General features: G+C 40.8%; 1 protein-coding gene across 1 annotated transcript; it reads left to right on the forward strand.

The window, feature by feature from the left end:
* The first annotated feature begins 6,797 nt into the window (after positions 1 to 6,797).
* LOC127661952 (leucine-rich repeat-containing protein 4-like) lies at positions 6,798 to 11,218 on the forward strand. Its single transcript, XM_052152940.1, has 2 exons — positions 6,798 to 8,026; positions 8,131 to 11,218. The coding sequence occupies exon 2, from the start codon at positions 8,252 to 8,254 to the stop codon at positions 10,190 to 10,192; it is 1,941 nt and encodes a 646-aa protein (XP_052008900.1). The 5' UTR covers positions 6,798 to 8,026; positions 8,131 to 8,251; the 3' UTR covers positions 10,193 to 11,218.
* Positions 11,219 to 17,286: the final 6,068 nt, after the last annotated feature.

The raw sequence follows: 17,286 nt of genomic DNA on the forward strand, positions 1-17,286 counted from the left end.
TGTAAGGGATTACTCCAGGGGCGTTGCTAGGATCTTGATACATTGTGGGCTTAGCCCAGTCCCCACCAACCCACCCCCGCCCGCCCGCTTTTGGTAACTACTTCTTCTACTCATAGGCACATAATAATAAGCAATAATAATATAAATGGGGGTCTGGGGACCTCCCCAGGAAATGTTGGCCATTAAACACTTCATTTCCTGCATTCAGGTGCATTTTTTAGCATTTTAAATGATAGGTAAAAAGATAGAATGCTTTATTTGTAGAACTGTAACAGCTATTCACAGAAACACAAATAAATAATACATGAATATTAAATAATTAATAATGTATCCTGAATTTTACTTGTAACATTGGATAATGGGAAAAGGTAGAGGTGACTTGTTGAGTCAGTGACATGAATCTAATTATCTATTAATCTAACCAAATTAACCTCAAAAACATGAAGTTTAGTACTGTTTTCCGAGCTCACTCACTTTGGGATTGTAGCCGAGGCTGTTTGCTGGCCTCAGGAGGTGGAGGACTGCCATCTTGACGGCGCTTAAAAAATTGCCGGATATCCATTTTTACATTAGACATTTGGGCTAGTGAGTGACGGATGAATCTTGATGCAGTCTGCTGCTTCCTGCTGATTGGTCAACAAGACAGCACGCTGTATATAGCTGGTAGTAGTCAATATCGATGCACGCGCATGGAGCGCATTATGAAAGACTTCGTCTTTCGTTAGGTTTAAACAACCTATGAAACTATTAATGAACAATATGAAACTAAAACGACATAAGCTTAATTTAAAATGGCTTAGGAACTATCTATTTAGAGGTGGATAAACGCAATTTAGAGGTGGATAAACCCACTTTGGAGGTGGGTAAACGCTATTTCCGAATTTTGGGAGGTGCGTGAACGGCGTTTATGTGCGCTTAGCCTCCACTACATCCCTGAATAACGTTCATTTACACATCGTGTTTCAATCGCCAAATCAGATGTATAGGCTACTTCATCTACATTCCTCACGAGAAACGGATTATGGCTCACAAAATGGATTAGCTATAGGCTGAAATAGTAAGGTCCCACGTACTTTATATATACAGTACATGTTCTGCATTAATACCACAGTGAGTAACTTACAGGGCTAGTAAGTTAGACCAGGGTTTGCTTAAGAGCCTTCACCGACCTGAGCTTAATGATGAGGGAACGGCCAGTAGATAACTCTTCTTGCCTCCCTCGTATCGTTCATGACTCCTTATTTTACTTTTTAAAAAGTGTCTAATGTCCATAATAGCTACCACCAGAAGCCACAAACAACAATGACAGTCAAGCCCTAAAGCTGTAAGTTAACCGATGACTCTTTCAGGCTCTCTCCTCTGGTGCGCACTCTAAATACAAGCATTCTGTAACCATAGTAACTTTGATCTGCTTGAACACATTTTAATCGTCTTTAATACATGATTCCGAAGGATAGATTAAAAGACCCGGTACATTTTTTTGAATAAATCCAAAATTATTAAAAAATAATAATAATTATCAATAAATGCAATTTTTTGAGATCCGGCTGAAGCCCCGGATGCCCATGTCTAACGACGCGCCTGGATTACTCTATTCATTACATGAATTTAATAACAGCTACTTGTGTTAAATACTGTCGTCTGTTGTTAAATAAATCGAAATGTAACATCTAAATGTTCAAATATGTTTTCTAATTTAACGCCGCCCCCTTGAATTCTGTCCAGTTCATGAATAATTAATTAGATTTTATATTATTTATTTGAAAGAATTAAAAGGACAGTTTCATGTCTATCCTTGTATTTGTCATCTGGTCGAGGTTGATCAGGGTTTAAGAAAGTAATTAGTAATGCAATTTCTTTTCAGACAGTGTAATTAGTACAGTAATCTAATTACACTGTAGAAGATGTAATTAGCAGTTAGTAATGAATTACATTTTTACAGTAACCTACCCAAAACTGCTTATCATATGGCTTTTGTGAATCATGGAATAAAGAAAGAAGTAATATGGGTTTGGAACAACATCGGGGTGAGTAAACAATGACTGAATTTTTATTTTTGGGTGACCTATAAACTTCGAAAGGAATATTTTGTGTTCAATACAAGAAGCTCAATCGACAGCATGTGTGGCATAATGTTGATGACCACAAACATAATTTGGACTCGTCCCTCCTTTTCTTTAAAAAATAGCACAAATCTGTGGTCCAGGGAGACACTTACAATGAAAGTCAATGGGGTACTTCCCTGTTCAAGTCTCTTTGGCAAGAGTAGCGTTTTCGCCTTGCTGATTCGCTGCCTGCTCTGCGTTCGGCACCTCCAATAAACTCAGCAGTAACCAGAGCGAACCGCAGAAGAACGGGCCTGCTCCGTCCGGACCTATCCATGCATACGACCTCTATGATGACATTAGCAATGGGATCTGCCCCATGCACATCAATTACCTCCACTGGTGGGCTGTTAAATAGGGGGGTCAAAGCATTGGCCGTACACCCAGACTGGGGTAATTCATACAGCTCCCTGGTGTGCGAAAGCTCCGTGGTGCTTCAGCCAACAGTGGCATGACTCGTCACCTAACTCTGTAACGGATGATAAGACAAGAGTCCAATAGTAGCATTCTGTGCTGTTGGCAGCTCTACTCACCGACTATAACAAATTAGGCTTCTGGACTGAACAGTTTAAAGTGTTTCGGTCTGATGCAGAAGATTTCAAAATGTCACTTCCTTTGGATAGCAGGAGGGAAATGGAAAGTGACGGACACTCCCAGAGGAACATTTTATAGCGCAAAGATTGCTCTTGTAGAGCTCAGGAGACTTAAATGAGAACTTAGCACAAGCATGAACATTTTTTAAAAGTGTATTCAAATATTTATACATCAGTAAATCAACTTCACATTGGCCTACTTACAGTAGTAGGATTTTTGGAACAGATAGTGCACAGAAATCGAGCAATGCGACAATGTGTGAACACCCCCCCATTAAAATGACTATAGCTGTCACTCTCTGCAGGTTCAGGGTGCCTAAACGCTAGGGAAAGCTCAGACGGCGCATTCGACGGATACAAGTCAATGCATTCGTTTCCTGACACATTGTAAACTCCAGTGTGTTTGCAGGCGCCCTTCCACCGTTTGAGTCCCACAACGTGAACTCACTGACGCTCTCGCGAATGCTCCCGTTATAAATAAAGCTGTCTACACAGCACGATAAATAATTTGTTTACACCACATCTACGTCTTGATGATTTGAACAGGAATGTTCTAGTTTCGCCACGTTGCAAGAGAGCCTTGTGAGATGTAACGAATCCAAAATAATTCCAAAAGAGCAACTACGCCTCTCGCTTATGTTCTCAAACTTCTATTCGAGCGTAAACAGAGGTGACACAAAGCATGCATATGGGAGTATAAACATCGGACTGTTTTAATCACACAAATTACAATCAGTTGTCATTACTGATAGAACTTGATACTAATTTAAGCATCGCTGATTCGCCATTGCATTGCTCAACAGACAACTGGGGTTGGTTAGAATTCGTATTGCAATGTGGTGAGAATAGACATTGTGAGAACGTTACTGAAACAAAAATGTGAGATAATGGTTTCTCTCTGTCTCCCAAGTAAAGACGGAGAATCTGGAGGCTTCATTTAAATCTCGTTGCTGTCTAGGCAAAATCATGGAGATGTCAGAAAGTTCTCGCTTGTGATTATCATTGTCTTTTCTTATAGGCTGCTATGAAAAGAGAGTTAATTGGACATATGAATAAAGTCAGCACTTGACCATGCAATTGTCTAAATGTATACTCTAGTCCAAGTAGATTACATTAGCAGTGGATGAGCATGAAGCATAAAGCCTGAAACATGTTGTGATGTGAGCACCAGTGTTTCTGACTGATCTCAGCTGGGCTCTGGAGGTGTGAACGCCCCTGAGAGAGAGCGCCCTCTCTTGCGTAATATCACCCAGATCTGCTGCTCATTCTCCAGACGACTGAGAGACAGAAGGCCAGTCTAGACGGTCTGAAAACTGTCCATGTGGAAACATTTCGATGTTCCTCTGGAACCATATCTTTCAATATCATTTCACTTGAGGACATTTGTGCAGTTTTAATTCAAGTGAGATTCATTCACTCTGAAATATAAATGCTATAAAAAGGACGAAGCATAAGAGATTAGCACTTTAATTGGCAGTAAGATTCAAATGTGTAAATGTTTGATGTTGAATGATACTTCATATTTGAATAATAGTTTGAATTGGACACATGCACGGATGAAACAGACAGAGAAAGTTTTACATTTCAGTCCTTTCTTCATACAATTCTATCGTATGGTTTAGAAAATAGCTTGTGGGTCATTCTGTGTACTCAACCAGAAGTCCCGGTAAAGATGCTGACTATCACCCCTGGAGTTCGGTAGATCAAATCCAGGGCGTATTGAGTGACTCCAGCCAGGTCTCCTTAGCAACCAAATTGGCCCGGTTGCTAGGGAGGGTAGAGTCACATGGGGTAACCTCCTCGTGGTCACTATAATGTGGTTCTCGCTCTCGGTGGGGCGTGTGGTGAGTTGTGTGTGGATGCCGTGGTGGATGCCGTACAGCCACCTCATGCACTATGTCTCCATGGCAACGTGCTCAACAAGCCATGTGATAAGATACGTGGATTGACATTTTCAGACGCAACTGAGATTCGTCCTCCACCACCTGGATTGAGGCGAGTCACTACGCCACCACGAGGACTTAATAGCCTACTGGGAATTCCAATTCTCATCAAATTCCCCAAAAGGTTGGAGTGCCTATAACTCCAGAACTGTTAAATATGTCTTAACATTTTTAAGGCCTTGTATGGTTAAACTCCAGAGATATGGGCTCTCAATGTGACTCCTTGCTTAAATTGTTAACTTTTACCCATTTTCTATGTTTGAAAACCAAATGTGGGTCACCTGGTATGAGGCTAGTTTTTCCAGTCCAACAAAACAAAGACCTGAAAATAACAGTCCAACTAGAAATGGACCTTTATTTATTCAAAATCATCCAAATATGACACCATAATTAAGAGAAACTGTGGCTCTTCAGTTAGTGCAATTTCTAGTTTTTGGATCACAGAAATGTTCCTCTGCAAAGCTCTGAAATGCATCATTTCGTCTGCAACCACCAAAAATGGGTCAAATGTAACAGTTTCTTTATAGAGCCACACACATCTGTGGATTTTAACAATTTAGGGCCTTAAAATGAAGATACAAAAATGAAAGTTTGTTCTGAACCAGAATCTAAAATGAGTATTACTTCCCGAGTTATAGGCACTCCAATTTTGGAAAAACAACACCAAAAAGTGTTGCATAAAATAATGATGCTGACACCTTTCTAAGGTTATTTTGTGACCTGTACATTTTCTCCAAAATCATAAGCAAACACTGTCATGTTGACACTCCAGTACAAAATAATGGATGAGGCTACTCAGTAAATAACTATTAGAACTATTAACTATTAGTTTAACATTTATATCTTCTCATTTCTATAGTGCACACTTCTACCTTACTTTTCTCCAGTCTGTATCCATCCAGCCCAGATGCTTTGTTGTTTCACCAAACTCTACCCTTCTCATTAACATTTACGCAACTGGAAGCCACAGAAAAGCCACTTTCAGTGCAATCAAGCAATACATGCTGCATCCGTTTGTGTGTTCCCTGGGAATCAAGCACATGACCCTGACAAAGCTAGATGCTGTGATCTGTCAGCTAAACTACATCAACACAGTCTAATGCCATTTTCCTTTCCTCTCTCTTTTCCACTAGTGCCTGTGCATCTTCTTTATACCTTAAGACTGGTTAGCCAAAGCGAGCACAGTCAGCAACCATACAGAGATGATGTCACACCAGAAATCAGCTTTCATGCCTGTCCTGAGATGTAAGCAAACATATGCATGAAGATGCATTGTTATTGGAAAATGTACATTGCATAATGGTGTTTCCATTAAAGATACATATGCAAGTTCCATACATTTTGAATGCAATATGATGCCATCGAAACAGCTGAATATACTACAGAAAGGGTGTCAAAGAGCGAGAGGGGAGCCAGATATGTGCTCTATTACAAACCAAAGGCCAAAATCTAAGCACCCTTTGTGGAAGAGGCAGCATCTGTTGTGACAAACTCAGTAAAATGATAAATATAAAATAATAAAGCAAGAAACATTGTGAATATATAATAATATAATTCATTAAATACTATGTAGAGCGTTTCAAATCAGTTGCTAATGAGGGTCCATCTCGGTTGGTATGCTGCCTAAGTAGGCAGTAGACAGGGAGGCAGTTCACTAGGCTTGGAACAGAGCCATGGAGAAATTGAGGATGAAAATAGATAGAAGAAATAATGAGAAGAAAAGAGAGAGATATGAATGAAACTGTGAACAGAACAGTGAGAAAGAGAGTGTATTTGTGTGTATGTATGACAGCAATGGAAGTATGGAGAGAGGTACAAAATAATGAGGGGAGGAAGAAAGGAGGTAAGGGGAGACGGTGAGTGAAAGTAGAAGAATGGAAAAAAATGCACAGACACAGTGAAAAGTGAATGAGGAAACTTGGAGAGTGTATTGGTGTGTGTGTGTGTGTGTGTGTGTGTGTGAGAGAGAGAGAGAGAGAGAGAGAGAGAGGCAGTGCACTGAGCAAGGTGGGGGAGAATGTGTTAATACACAAGAACACTGCATCAAACCAATGCACAGCTCTGAGCGGGATGCGTCAGCAGTACATTCACGTTTCCACTGAAGGACAAAAGGAGAAAGAGCGCAGCGACTCTGCCGCCTGCAACCCCGTCACAAAGAGCGATATATATATAGAGAGAGAGAGAGAGAGAGAGGAGCGCGCATAGGGGGTGAAGACCAACGCTCTTGCCACTGTCGCCGTAGACGCTCTTCACCGGCGTGCACACGTGTGTGTGTGTGCACGTGTTTGTGTCTCTCTCTCTCCCTCGCGTGTGCTTCTACTGCCCACCTCCCACTGCAGAGCCGCTGACAACCTGCAGCCTCACAGCCGGAGCAGGCGAACTGCCACAACTTACTACCTCAAGAGATGGGAAAATAAGGAATACCACAGGATCCACGATGGGGGAGGGAGGACAAACTACGGAATCCTCTGCAAGGTATCTCTTGGAAATTAGCCACGCATAACACTGCAACATCCATCCTGTTTTTCTGACACTGAGAAGGAGAGCGAGAGAGAGAGGAAGCCAGAGAGAGGGAGAGAGAGAGAGTGTGAGAAAGAGAGAGAGTGCAAGGAGCGAACGTTCGGCGGATAGGGAGAGAGTTTCACCACTGCTGCGCCGCTGTTGCTGCTGCTGCTCCTCCGTCCTCCTTCCCCTCCCTCCCCTTTCGGCTCCCGCAACACCACCCCCGAGCCCCCCTCCGGAGAAATTGATGGATTATTGCTAACTGTGCACACGGCAGTCCGCAGCTGCTACAGCGACAGACAAGAGAGCAGAGTGAGTTAAAAAAGCAAGACGGAATGACCGCAGTGTGCGTCTGTTAGCCTTTTTGGATTCATCAATGCAAGGCTATTCAGCTGAACAAGTGTCACGGGGGGGTGGACTATGGCAAACTGAAAAAAAGAGGCTCAGTCATCAGTGAAAGAGAAGACAAATTTGAGAGGACTTTGGGATTTTTGTCCCTCTTTTATATTCTTTCTTTTTCTCTTTTCCTTGTGTTTAATGTGCATGCACTTCTGCAATGGAGTTTTGTGAAAATTGCTCTGTGGTATTTAGCATCGCCTACCAAGGACAATCAGTGGGGGAGCTGATAAGAGATCTTTTCCAAGCGGACTGGATCCATGCACCTGCTTAGCTGACTGGGCCCTGGACCCCACGGAACGGTTTCACTGAATTCTTTGGAAGTAATAGGGGCCATTTTGTCAAATCAGTTTGTGATCCACTTTTACTTTTCAGAGAGAAACAGCTGAAAATGTTGCAGTGATTTTGGTGGGAAACATGAGCAAACAGCTTTGGGACTTTGCTTCACTGTAACGGATTATATTAAGGACAACTCTGAGCTAATGAGGTAGGTGTCTTCTATTTACACACATTTATTCTGTAGGACATATTTTTTCCCTTTCTCCACTCATATTTTCTCCCCCCATATCTCCCTTTCTGTGTTTAATGCAGCACCATCCTGCACTGTAAATGGCAAACAGATGCAGAGCCTTGCTCAAACCAGGGTAGGGCCACTGTTCTCCGTTCCCCAGCCGAATCCCCATGCGATGTTGAATTATGAACGCGCCACATCATGAGTCTCTTGTGGCAGGTAACTGTGCACCGTGCCTGGAACGCAGTCCTGCTCTGTGCAGTCTACCTCATGGTGCGATCGTGGAGTGTTTGCGCCACCCCCTCCGGACCACTGACCTGCCCTGCTGTTTGCTCTTGCGGTAACCAGTTTGTTAAGGTGGTGTGCACCAGGCGTGGCCTGGTCCGAGTGCCCCCAGGCATCCCTGCCACCACACGCCATTTAAACCTGATGGAGAACAGCATAGAGACCATTGAAGCTGGCACCTTTCAACATCTTCGCCACCTGGAGGTGCTTCAGCTGGGTAGGAACTCTATTCGGCAGATCGAGGTGGGGGCCTTTAGCGGCCTCAACAGCCTCAACACACTGGAGCTGTTCGACAACCGGTTGACGGTGATCCCGAGTGGCGCTTTTGAGTACTTGTCTAAACTAAGAGAATTATGGCTCAGGAACAACCCCATTGAAAGCATACCATCCTACGCATTTAACCGCGTTCCCTCTCTCATGCGCCTGGACCTGGGAGAGCTAAAGAAGCTGGAGTATATTTCCGAGGGTGCATTCGAGGGATTGTACAACTTGAAATACCTAAACCTTGGAATGTGTAACCTACGGGAGATGCCAGTCCTGACCCCTTTAGTGGGGCTGGAGGAGCTGGAGATGTCAGAGAACTACTTCCCAGAAATAAAACCAGGATCATTCAGGGGTATGAAATTCCTGAAAAAGCTGTGGATTATGAACTCCAGGATCACCAGTATAGAAAGAAACGCATTTGATGATGTCACAGTCTTGGTTGAGCTTAACCTGGCCCATAATAACCTTAGCTCTTTACCCCATGACCTTTTTGCGCCCTTGAGTTATCTGGTGGAGCTCCATTTGCACCACAACCCTTGGCATTGTGACTGTGATGTCGTGTGGCTGGCATGGTGGCTGAGGGAGTACATTCCCACCAACTCCACCTGTTGCGGCCGCTGCCACACCCCTGCTTACTTACGTGGACGCTACTTGGTGGAGGTAGACCAGAGCACTTTTCAATGCTCAGCACCTTTCATTCTGGATGCCCCGAGGGATCTTAACATCTCTGCCGAACGTGTAGCTGAGCTAAAATGTCGTACGGCGCCCATGTCGTCAGTACGATGGCTCCTGCCCAATGGAACGGTTTTGACCCATGGTTCTAATCACCCACGGATATCAGTGCTCAAGGATGGGACACTAAACTTCTCTAATGTACTGCCAGTGGATACAGGTGTGTACACCTGCATGGTGACCAACATGGCTGGCAACTCCAATGCCTCGGCCTACCTGAATGTGACGGCGGCTGAGCTCAACACTTCCAACATGAGTTACTTTACTACGGTGACTGTGGAGGAGGTGGAGCCCACCTCACAGGAAGTGATCAAGCCAAAGACGGTAACCGCCTCCCCCTCCGTCTTTCAACCTGTTTTTATCTCCACGCCAACCGTTTTACTTCAAACCCCCCGACAGGTGTCCGTGCCAACCGTACGCGGAACAATACGCCCACCTGCCAGTCTCGACGAAGTCATGAAGACGACCAAGATCATCATTGGCTGCTTTGTGGCAGTCACGCTACTCGCTGCCGTTATGCTAATAGCTTTCTACAAGCTGCGCAAACGGCACCAGCAAAGGAGCACGGTGGCAGCTGCTAGGACTATAGAGGTCATTCAGATGGAGGAGAACGTCCCTACCAACCATACAGGGACCAGTATACCAGGTGAAAGTGGGATGATGTTGCCTAGCCTGAGAGATCACAACAGCACCTTCAAACCCAGTTACAGCTCCTACAGATCAGCACACTCCGCTCCATGGGCGGAGAACAACATTGGTAACTCCCTGCACCGTCCCCGCCCCACAACCATCAGCACCATCCCTGAACCCTACCTTCTTCAAACTCACACAAAGGAGAAGGTACAGGAAACACAGATTTGACATTCCGACAGCCTTTTTCTCCTCGGCCTTTTATTCCGTTCCTCATGAAAACATGCAATAGAATGCACAACAGAAAAGACAGCAATTACTTTTGTACCCAGTGCAAAAATGAGACTGTTTTTCTTGTACATGCTTCTACATAAATATATTAATAAAATATATAAATTAATACACTATGGGATGATAAACGAAACAGATTATATAAAAGGTGAAAATGAATTTAAACTATTTTCTAACATGTAACTCCTATTTAAGATGGGGAAAAGTGTTGATGCCGATGATATTGCAAATGAAGACAAGGGACAACCTGTGATTTTTAAACCATGCTGTATAGAATGCAGTAAAGTCCCATTTATACAGAGAACTTTCTAAGTAACCATCCACTGATTGACCTTTAAAGGCTTATCTTCTAAAAGCACCAAGAATTTGTATCGTGCCAAATGTTCCACTTGCATTAAATGAGACTGGGCTGAGAGATAGGGGACAAAACAGTGCAAAACACAGGATGGAGACCAAGAGAGAAAGGAGCAGATAGATATAGAGTCTGCTGTTCTGCAGCTCCCAGCCAAATGCTTTTTGGGCTGCGCCATAGTTTTGCAGCAAACGCTTAACTATATGTTTCTGGAACAGGCGTTCTGCTTGCTTTTTGAGTTTACTACTTTTGGTTTTGACGAATGGGATTCTCCATCCACTCGTATTCCATCAGTTTCATCATTTGGGTATCGATTGCTTTCCCTATTATTGCTTTAATTATGATTTGACAGGCTTTTAGGGCTAATTTAGTAAATGCATTACAACCGTTGCCTCCGATTAGTAGCGCAAGGGCTCAACTGGAGACGGTTGCAATGAACGGATGGTTTGCTGCAGACTCGCGTTAAAATGGTTTCACATCTTCTTTATCGATAAAAAGTTTCAAATGAATGTGTGAATTATAGGACTTTCCATTATGGAGATTGTTCAAACAGCAATTATCGTTTGTCCTTGTTTTGAGCAACACTATTTTTATGAGGAGTCTACAGAGGTCATGACAATAAACATTAAAACATTTGGTTTGTATTTCTCTAAACTGAACCCCTTCCTCTTGTCTTTTCTTCTGATTGTTAGACAATGTACCCGATTGTGATGGAAAGTACAAAAGATTAAAGGTATAGGATGACGTAAGGCAGACTGTAGGCCTCAGTCACCATTCACTTGCATTCAGTTTTTTTTCCCCATATGATTAAAGTGTATGATGACTGTCACTAACATTCTGCCTAACAACACGAGCAAATGACAAGTTCTGTGATACAGTTAATTATCCTCAAAGAACCGTCATTTGTGTGGAACACGGGTTGTGTGTTAATAGCAAACACACACATACAGTCATCAGCCTAGTTTCCTAAAGCAGTGCATAATGACATTATTTGAAATATGATCTCTGCTCATTTCTAATGAAGTTACAGGTTGCCTCAATCCAAGCTCAGGTAGCAGCGAGTTTCAGTTGAAGCATATGATGAGAGGGTTGAGTGCTGAATTTAATATAATCCTTTATTGATCTGCTTAACCTGTGACATCCTCCAAATTAGAGGCTGAGAGAAAGAGAGAGAGAGCGAGAGAGAGAGCGAGAGAGAGAGAGAGAGAGCAAGAGAGAGAGAGAGAGACTGTGCAGGTATTTGGAAGAAAGACATTTAAGGGTTATGAATACGGCCTTTTTTTCTGATTCAACATTTACCCCTCTAGCCAGGTGCTCGTATAAGTCGAAATTGAAGTAAGTTACAATGAATATGAAACATCTTTTCAATTGATAAAAGTCTCCTTGAGGTATTCTTCTCTGACAAGCGTTTATAGTTTATATATTCTATTAAAATTTTAGAGACCCCTACGTTTTCTGAGAGACCCCAAGGCCCTTTTAATAGCTCAAATACACACTTAGAGATATCAATCTATCATCATTTACTCATCACCATGTTGTTCCAAACCCACATGGCTTTCTTTTGTTAGGCAGAATGTAAGCAATCGGTTACTTCATTATATGGAAAGAAAAGATTCATTGGCTATAAAAGAAAATGGTGACACCTTTTTGTCATCCCCCCTTAAAGGGGGCACTATATTGGGAAAAAACGTTTACACTTGAAATGTTAATGTATCCGTATATGTAAGTCAGGCATATGATGTATCAATTGAAAGCTTAGAATGTGAACTTTTCAGAGATGTACATCACTTCTGCATTTATGTTACATAAAATTACAAAATAAGCCTTCAAATTATTTGCATTGAAAATTAGTGCCCCCCCCCAAAAGAGGTAATGGGGAAGTAATATTTATACACACATAAATAGGCATGTCATATATCAAATGAAAGCTCTCGTTCTCAGGAATGTGACTGTATAGTTTATTGTGTTGCACTAACACCACAGTTCAAAATATTTTCAAAAGAATCACAAAGTGAAATATGATTTCTGTAAGTCATCAAATACAGACATATATTTTATGCTCTGATAACTGCAGCTGTAAGGCACAAATTGCTAAAAACTTGATATCTGCTTTTACATTAGGCAGTTGTCTAAAACACAAGCCATTGTTTATTTGTCTGTGAGTTTGCGTGTGTGAATAATCCAATGTTATATCTTAGATGTCCAGAACAAAATATGCCATCCAGAAATAAAAGCATGCATAACAAATCTTAATATATATATATATATATATTTTTTTTTTTTTTTTTTTTTCTACTTGATTATTGATCATAAAGTGTTATACATGATCTAATGGCACCTAGATTGAGCTTGTAGTCCACTCAGAGGCCGAGATATTCAATACAATAATGAGGGTGTTGCTTGAACTGAACATTAGACTGAATGTCTATGGACGAGCACATCTGTGAGGGGTAAAATGTGTTAGAGCGCCCCTACAGTTCACATCTGTGAGGGGTATAATGTGTTAGAGCCCCCTACAGTTCACATCTGTGAGGGGTTATAATGTGTTAGAGCCCCCTACAGTTCACATCTGTGAGGGGTATAATGTGTTAGAGCGCCCCTACAGTTCACATCTGTGAGGGGTATAATGTGTTAGAGCGCCCCTACAGTTCACATCTGTGAGGGGTATAATGTGTTAGAGCCCCCTACAGTTCACATCTGTGAGGGACAAAATGTGTTAGAGCCCCCTACAGTTCACATCTGTGAGGGGTTAAATGTGTTAGAGCGCCCCTACAGTTCACATCTGTGAGGGGTATAATGTGTTAGAGCCCCCTACAGTTCACATCTGTGAGGGGTATAAATGTGTTAGAGCCCCTACAGTTCACATCTGTGAGGGGTATAATGTGTTAGAGCCCCCTACAGTTCACATCTGTGAGGGATATAATGTGTTAGAGCCACCTACAGTTCACATCTGTGAGGGGTATAATGTGTTAGAGCGCCCCTACAGTTCACATCTGTGAGGGGTTAAATGTGTTAGAGCCCCTACAGTTCACATCTGTGAGGGGTATAAATGTGTTAGAGCGCCCCTACAGTTCACATCTGTGAGGGGTATAATGTGTTAGAGCCCCCTACAGTTCACATCTGTGAGGGGTTAAATGTGTTAGAGCCCCCTACAGTTCACATCTGTGAGGGGTTAAATGTGTTAGAGCGCCCCCTACAGTTCACATCTGTGAGGGGTATAATGTGTTAGAGCGCCCCCTACAGTTCACATCTGTGAGGGGTTAAATGTGTTAGAGCGCCCCCTACAGTTCACATCTGTGAGGGACAAAATGTGTTAGAGGGATAAAAAATTGACTTTTTCAAATGAGGTAGAGTGAACAGAACCAGAATTACACGTTTACAATATTAGGAAAAAATTTAATTATAATGAAAACATTTTTTGTCATCATATGATTATAAACATACAATATTAATTATATTAAATAATATATTATTATTTGAGGGGTTCCCTGAAAAATGAGACAATGCTTTGCAATTAGTGCACAGTATGTGTGAGTGGTGAGCTTTTAAATTGATGACGGCAGCCCCAAAAATCCCCCAGTTTAATTTAACTTAGTCACACGGGTGTCGGACAACAAGAGGGTAAGTCAATAATGACATAATTAAACATTTTAACCGATGTCATCACATTAAACTGATTATAACCAAAAAGTAACACTTTACAATACGGTTGTATTCGTGTTAACTGCATTAGTTAACATTAACAAATAACAATCATTTTAACAGAACTTATTAATCTTGGTTGATTTCAATGGTAACAATTAATAAGTTTCCATTTGTTAACATTAGTTTACTACATTAGATATCATACAATGAATTTTCACATGTAAAGATTCTCTGATTGAGGGGCTCCAAATATACATAAAGTTGACCTCAACAGAACATGAGGGTCTTCATTGTTCTTTATTAACTCTTTGTGTGCTGTACACTGTATATTGTGACTATCGATTAAGCCCTTTTCTCTTGCTGCATAGTTTGGCTCCAGTGGGCACTAATGTGCTATTATGTTGTACATGTTAAGCACGGGGACAGAAGAGGTGTAAGCTATAATCAGGGGAAGGGGCATCTGCAGTAACCCTGACTTTACCTCCCTCACACGCAGCAATTTACTGCCCTCAGAGAACACAACGGACAGGCCAGAGTGCTTCAATGACACATAAAACACCCCTAAACCATTACATATCCATATGTTTGTACATTACTCAGAAACAAGCACACTTTATGGCACACTGTAGTGCTGTATCTGTGGAAATGAGGCTTGTACATTTAATATTTAATGCCAGTTGGATTTGTGCTGAATAGGTTGATGTAACATGCATTTACAGCTTGGTTAAATTGCCAAATTGTCAGATTTCTTCTAACATGGTACTGCCAGAAGATTCAGCTGAAGTGAAGGCCATTATAAGAGGCAAATAAGCCTTATAAAGCTTTTTAAAAACATTTCTTAGTTGAGGTTATATAATACAGTGGTTCTCATTTGGTGGGCCACATGTACGTTCTTATAGGGTCAGAGACAACCGGGAAAATAATATCAAGCTTAAAATAAAAACACTATTAAAACCAGGTTCCTTTGCAACAAGAATAAACATGTGTTTTGTGAGGTGAAATATTTGGGCATATAATGACTATACACCATACATTTATCATGCATTTCATTTAACTTTGTGCAAAAAAGTCATTTTGATAAAGGGTCATTACATGTCAACTCAAGCAGATGTTGTTTTTAATCAATGTTTTTAGGAAAAGAAACACATGAATGGTGATGAAAGTCAAACTATTTAATGCTATGGATCAATATTTACCTTGTAGTCCACTATTTTTGAAGAGGTGCATCAAAATGGCAATTTTTGATGATTTGAAGCAAAACTACAGTGTCATACAAATGGATCAAATTTACACATGGAGCCACATTGAGAGCCCTATATCTCTGGGGTTTAACCATATAGGGACTTTAAAATGAAGATACAAGAAGGAAAGTTTATTCTGAACCAGAATGTGAAAGGATATTAAGATATCTTTAATACTTCTGGAGTTATAGGAACTCAAACATTGGAAAAACAACACAAAAATGAGCTTTTTCCCATTTTTGAACTGTCCCCATTGGCGTATAATGCAACAAAAGCTGCTGACATCAACTGATTTTAGTAATAAATCTACCAATCTCTGTGTAAACATAAAATAATGATGCTGACACCTTTATAAGGTTATTTATTTGACCTGTAGTTTTGCTCCAAAATCATAGGCGAAAATGGCAATTTTGACAATTAGTAAATATTCATCCATTGCGTTTAATATTTGAGCTTTCATCATCATTTATGTGTATCTTCCTTTAAAAAAAAGTATTAAAACCTGACATGTCAGCAAGGAAAGTTTCTGTAATTTGGTCGATTTGAAATGGAGTAACCCAACAGTTTTGTGTTGCCTGATGTTCATGATGAGAATCACTGCTGTAATAGATTCACGTCATCTCAGACATTTAATATTACAGCTTTTGATGTGCCAAAGCTTGCCCTGATACCACAATCTCTGAATAAATGTGTGATTTTGGTGGCACAAAGCCTTAATAAGAAATCAGAATCCCATATATGCTCTTTAACATACAATTTTGCTATCAGGCTTTTAACTTTCTCTCCTATTTTCCTCCTATTTTTGTATGACACTAATTGACTTAACATTATTGACTTCCAGCATGAACACCAGCACAGTGTGACACTCACTTTGGAGTTTTGATGGATTCTTCATGGGAGACTTATCAGTGGCACAATTATCCTGACAGATTTGAGGATCGCATTTCCCCCTCCCTTATTATTTTGCTGACTGATACGTTAGGTTTCTGTCGACCAATAGATAGAGATGAGGAGACAGACAGACCTCCGAGAGGAGAGCTCATAGATGCTTATCAGTTAATGAAGTGTCTGTACTGGGATGGGCATTTCTTTCAGAGTCTTTGACGGTCATCTGTGCCACCAGAGACTGGCATGCAGCTCTGGCGTTATTAAAGTGCTGAGGCTCCATCAGTTTATGGAGATTGAATCTCATGATTTGGCAGTCAAAGAAGAGGTGGAAGACTGTCCCACAGTGCTTCAAGCGGCTGTTCTAATCAATGGAAATGTCCCGGATGTTTGGAGCAGCAAGAGTTCCAAGAGTAAAAAATTAAATACTCACAGGGAAGCAAAATAAATAAATAAAAAGTGAGGACTAAATGCTACCTGCTCCTTTTTGACCCAGAAACACATTTTGATTTGTATTCACTATAGTACGAAAAGTCTAAGTATTCTAACGATATAATTATTATGTTTCTACTCCAAACCATTGTCGAGACATAATCATTGAAATGTAGGCTGATATGCATAAAACCCAAAGTGTGTCTCTGGAACAAAGTTACTGAAAATGGAGCAGGTCACAATAAATTTCTGTCCCAAAAAATAACAAAATTTATGAAATTTTTTTTATTAATTAATATATATAATATTTTTATTATTTTAATAAATTTTATTTAACAATATTTTTTATTATTATTTTTATTAATAATAATAATAATAATAAAATATATATATATATATATATATATATATATATATATATATATATATATATATAGAATATAAATAACAATTAAAACAAAAATTGTTATTAGTAATAT

Source organism: Xyrauchen texanus, chromosome 21 (assembly GCF_025860055.1).
Source record: "Xyrauchen texanus isolate HMW12.3.18 chromosome 21, RBS_HiC_50CHRs, whole genome shotgun sequence".
Lineage (NCBI taxonomy): Eukaryota > Metazoa > Chordata > Actinopteri > Cypriniformes > Catostomidae > Xyrauchen > Xyrauchen texanus.

What these genes read in the sequence shown, in the direction of transcription:
- LOC127661952 (XM_052152940.1), top strand. Translation starts at nt 8,252, where the DNA reads ATGAGTCTCTTGTGGCAGGTAACTGTGCACCGTGCCTGGAACGCAGTC.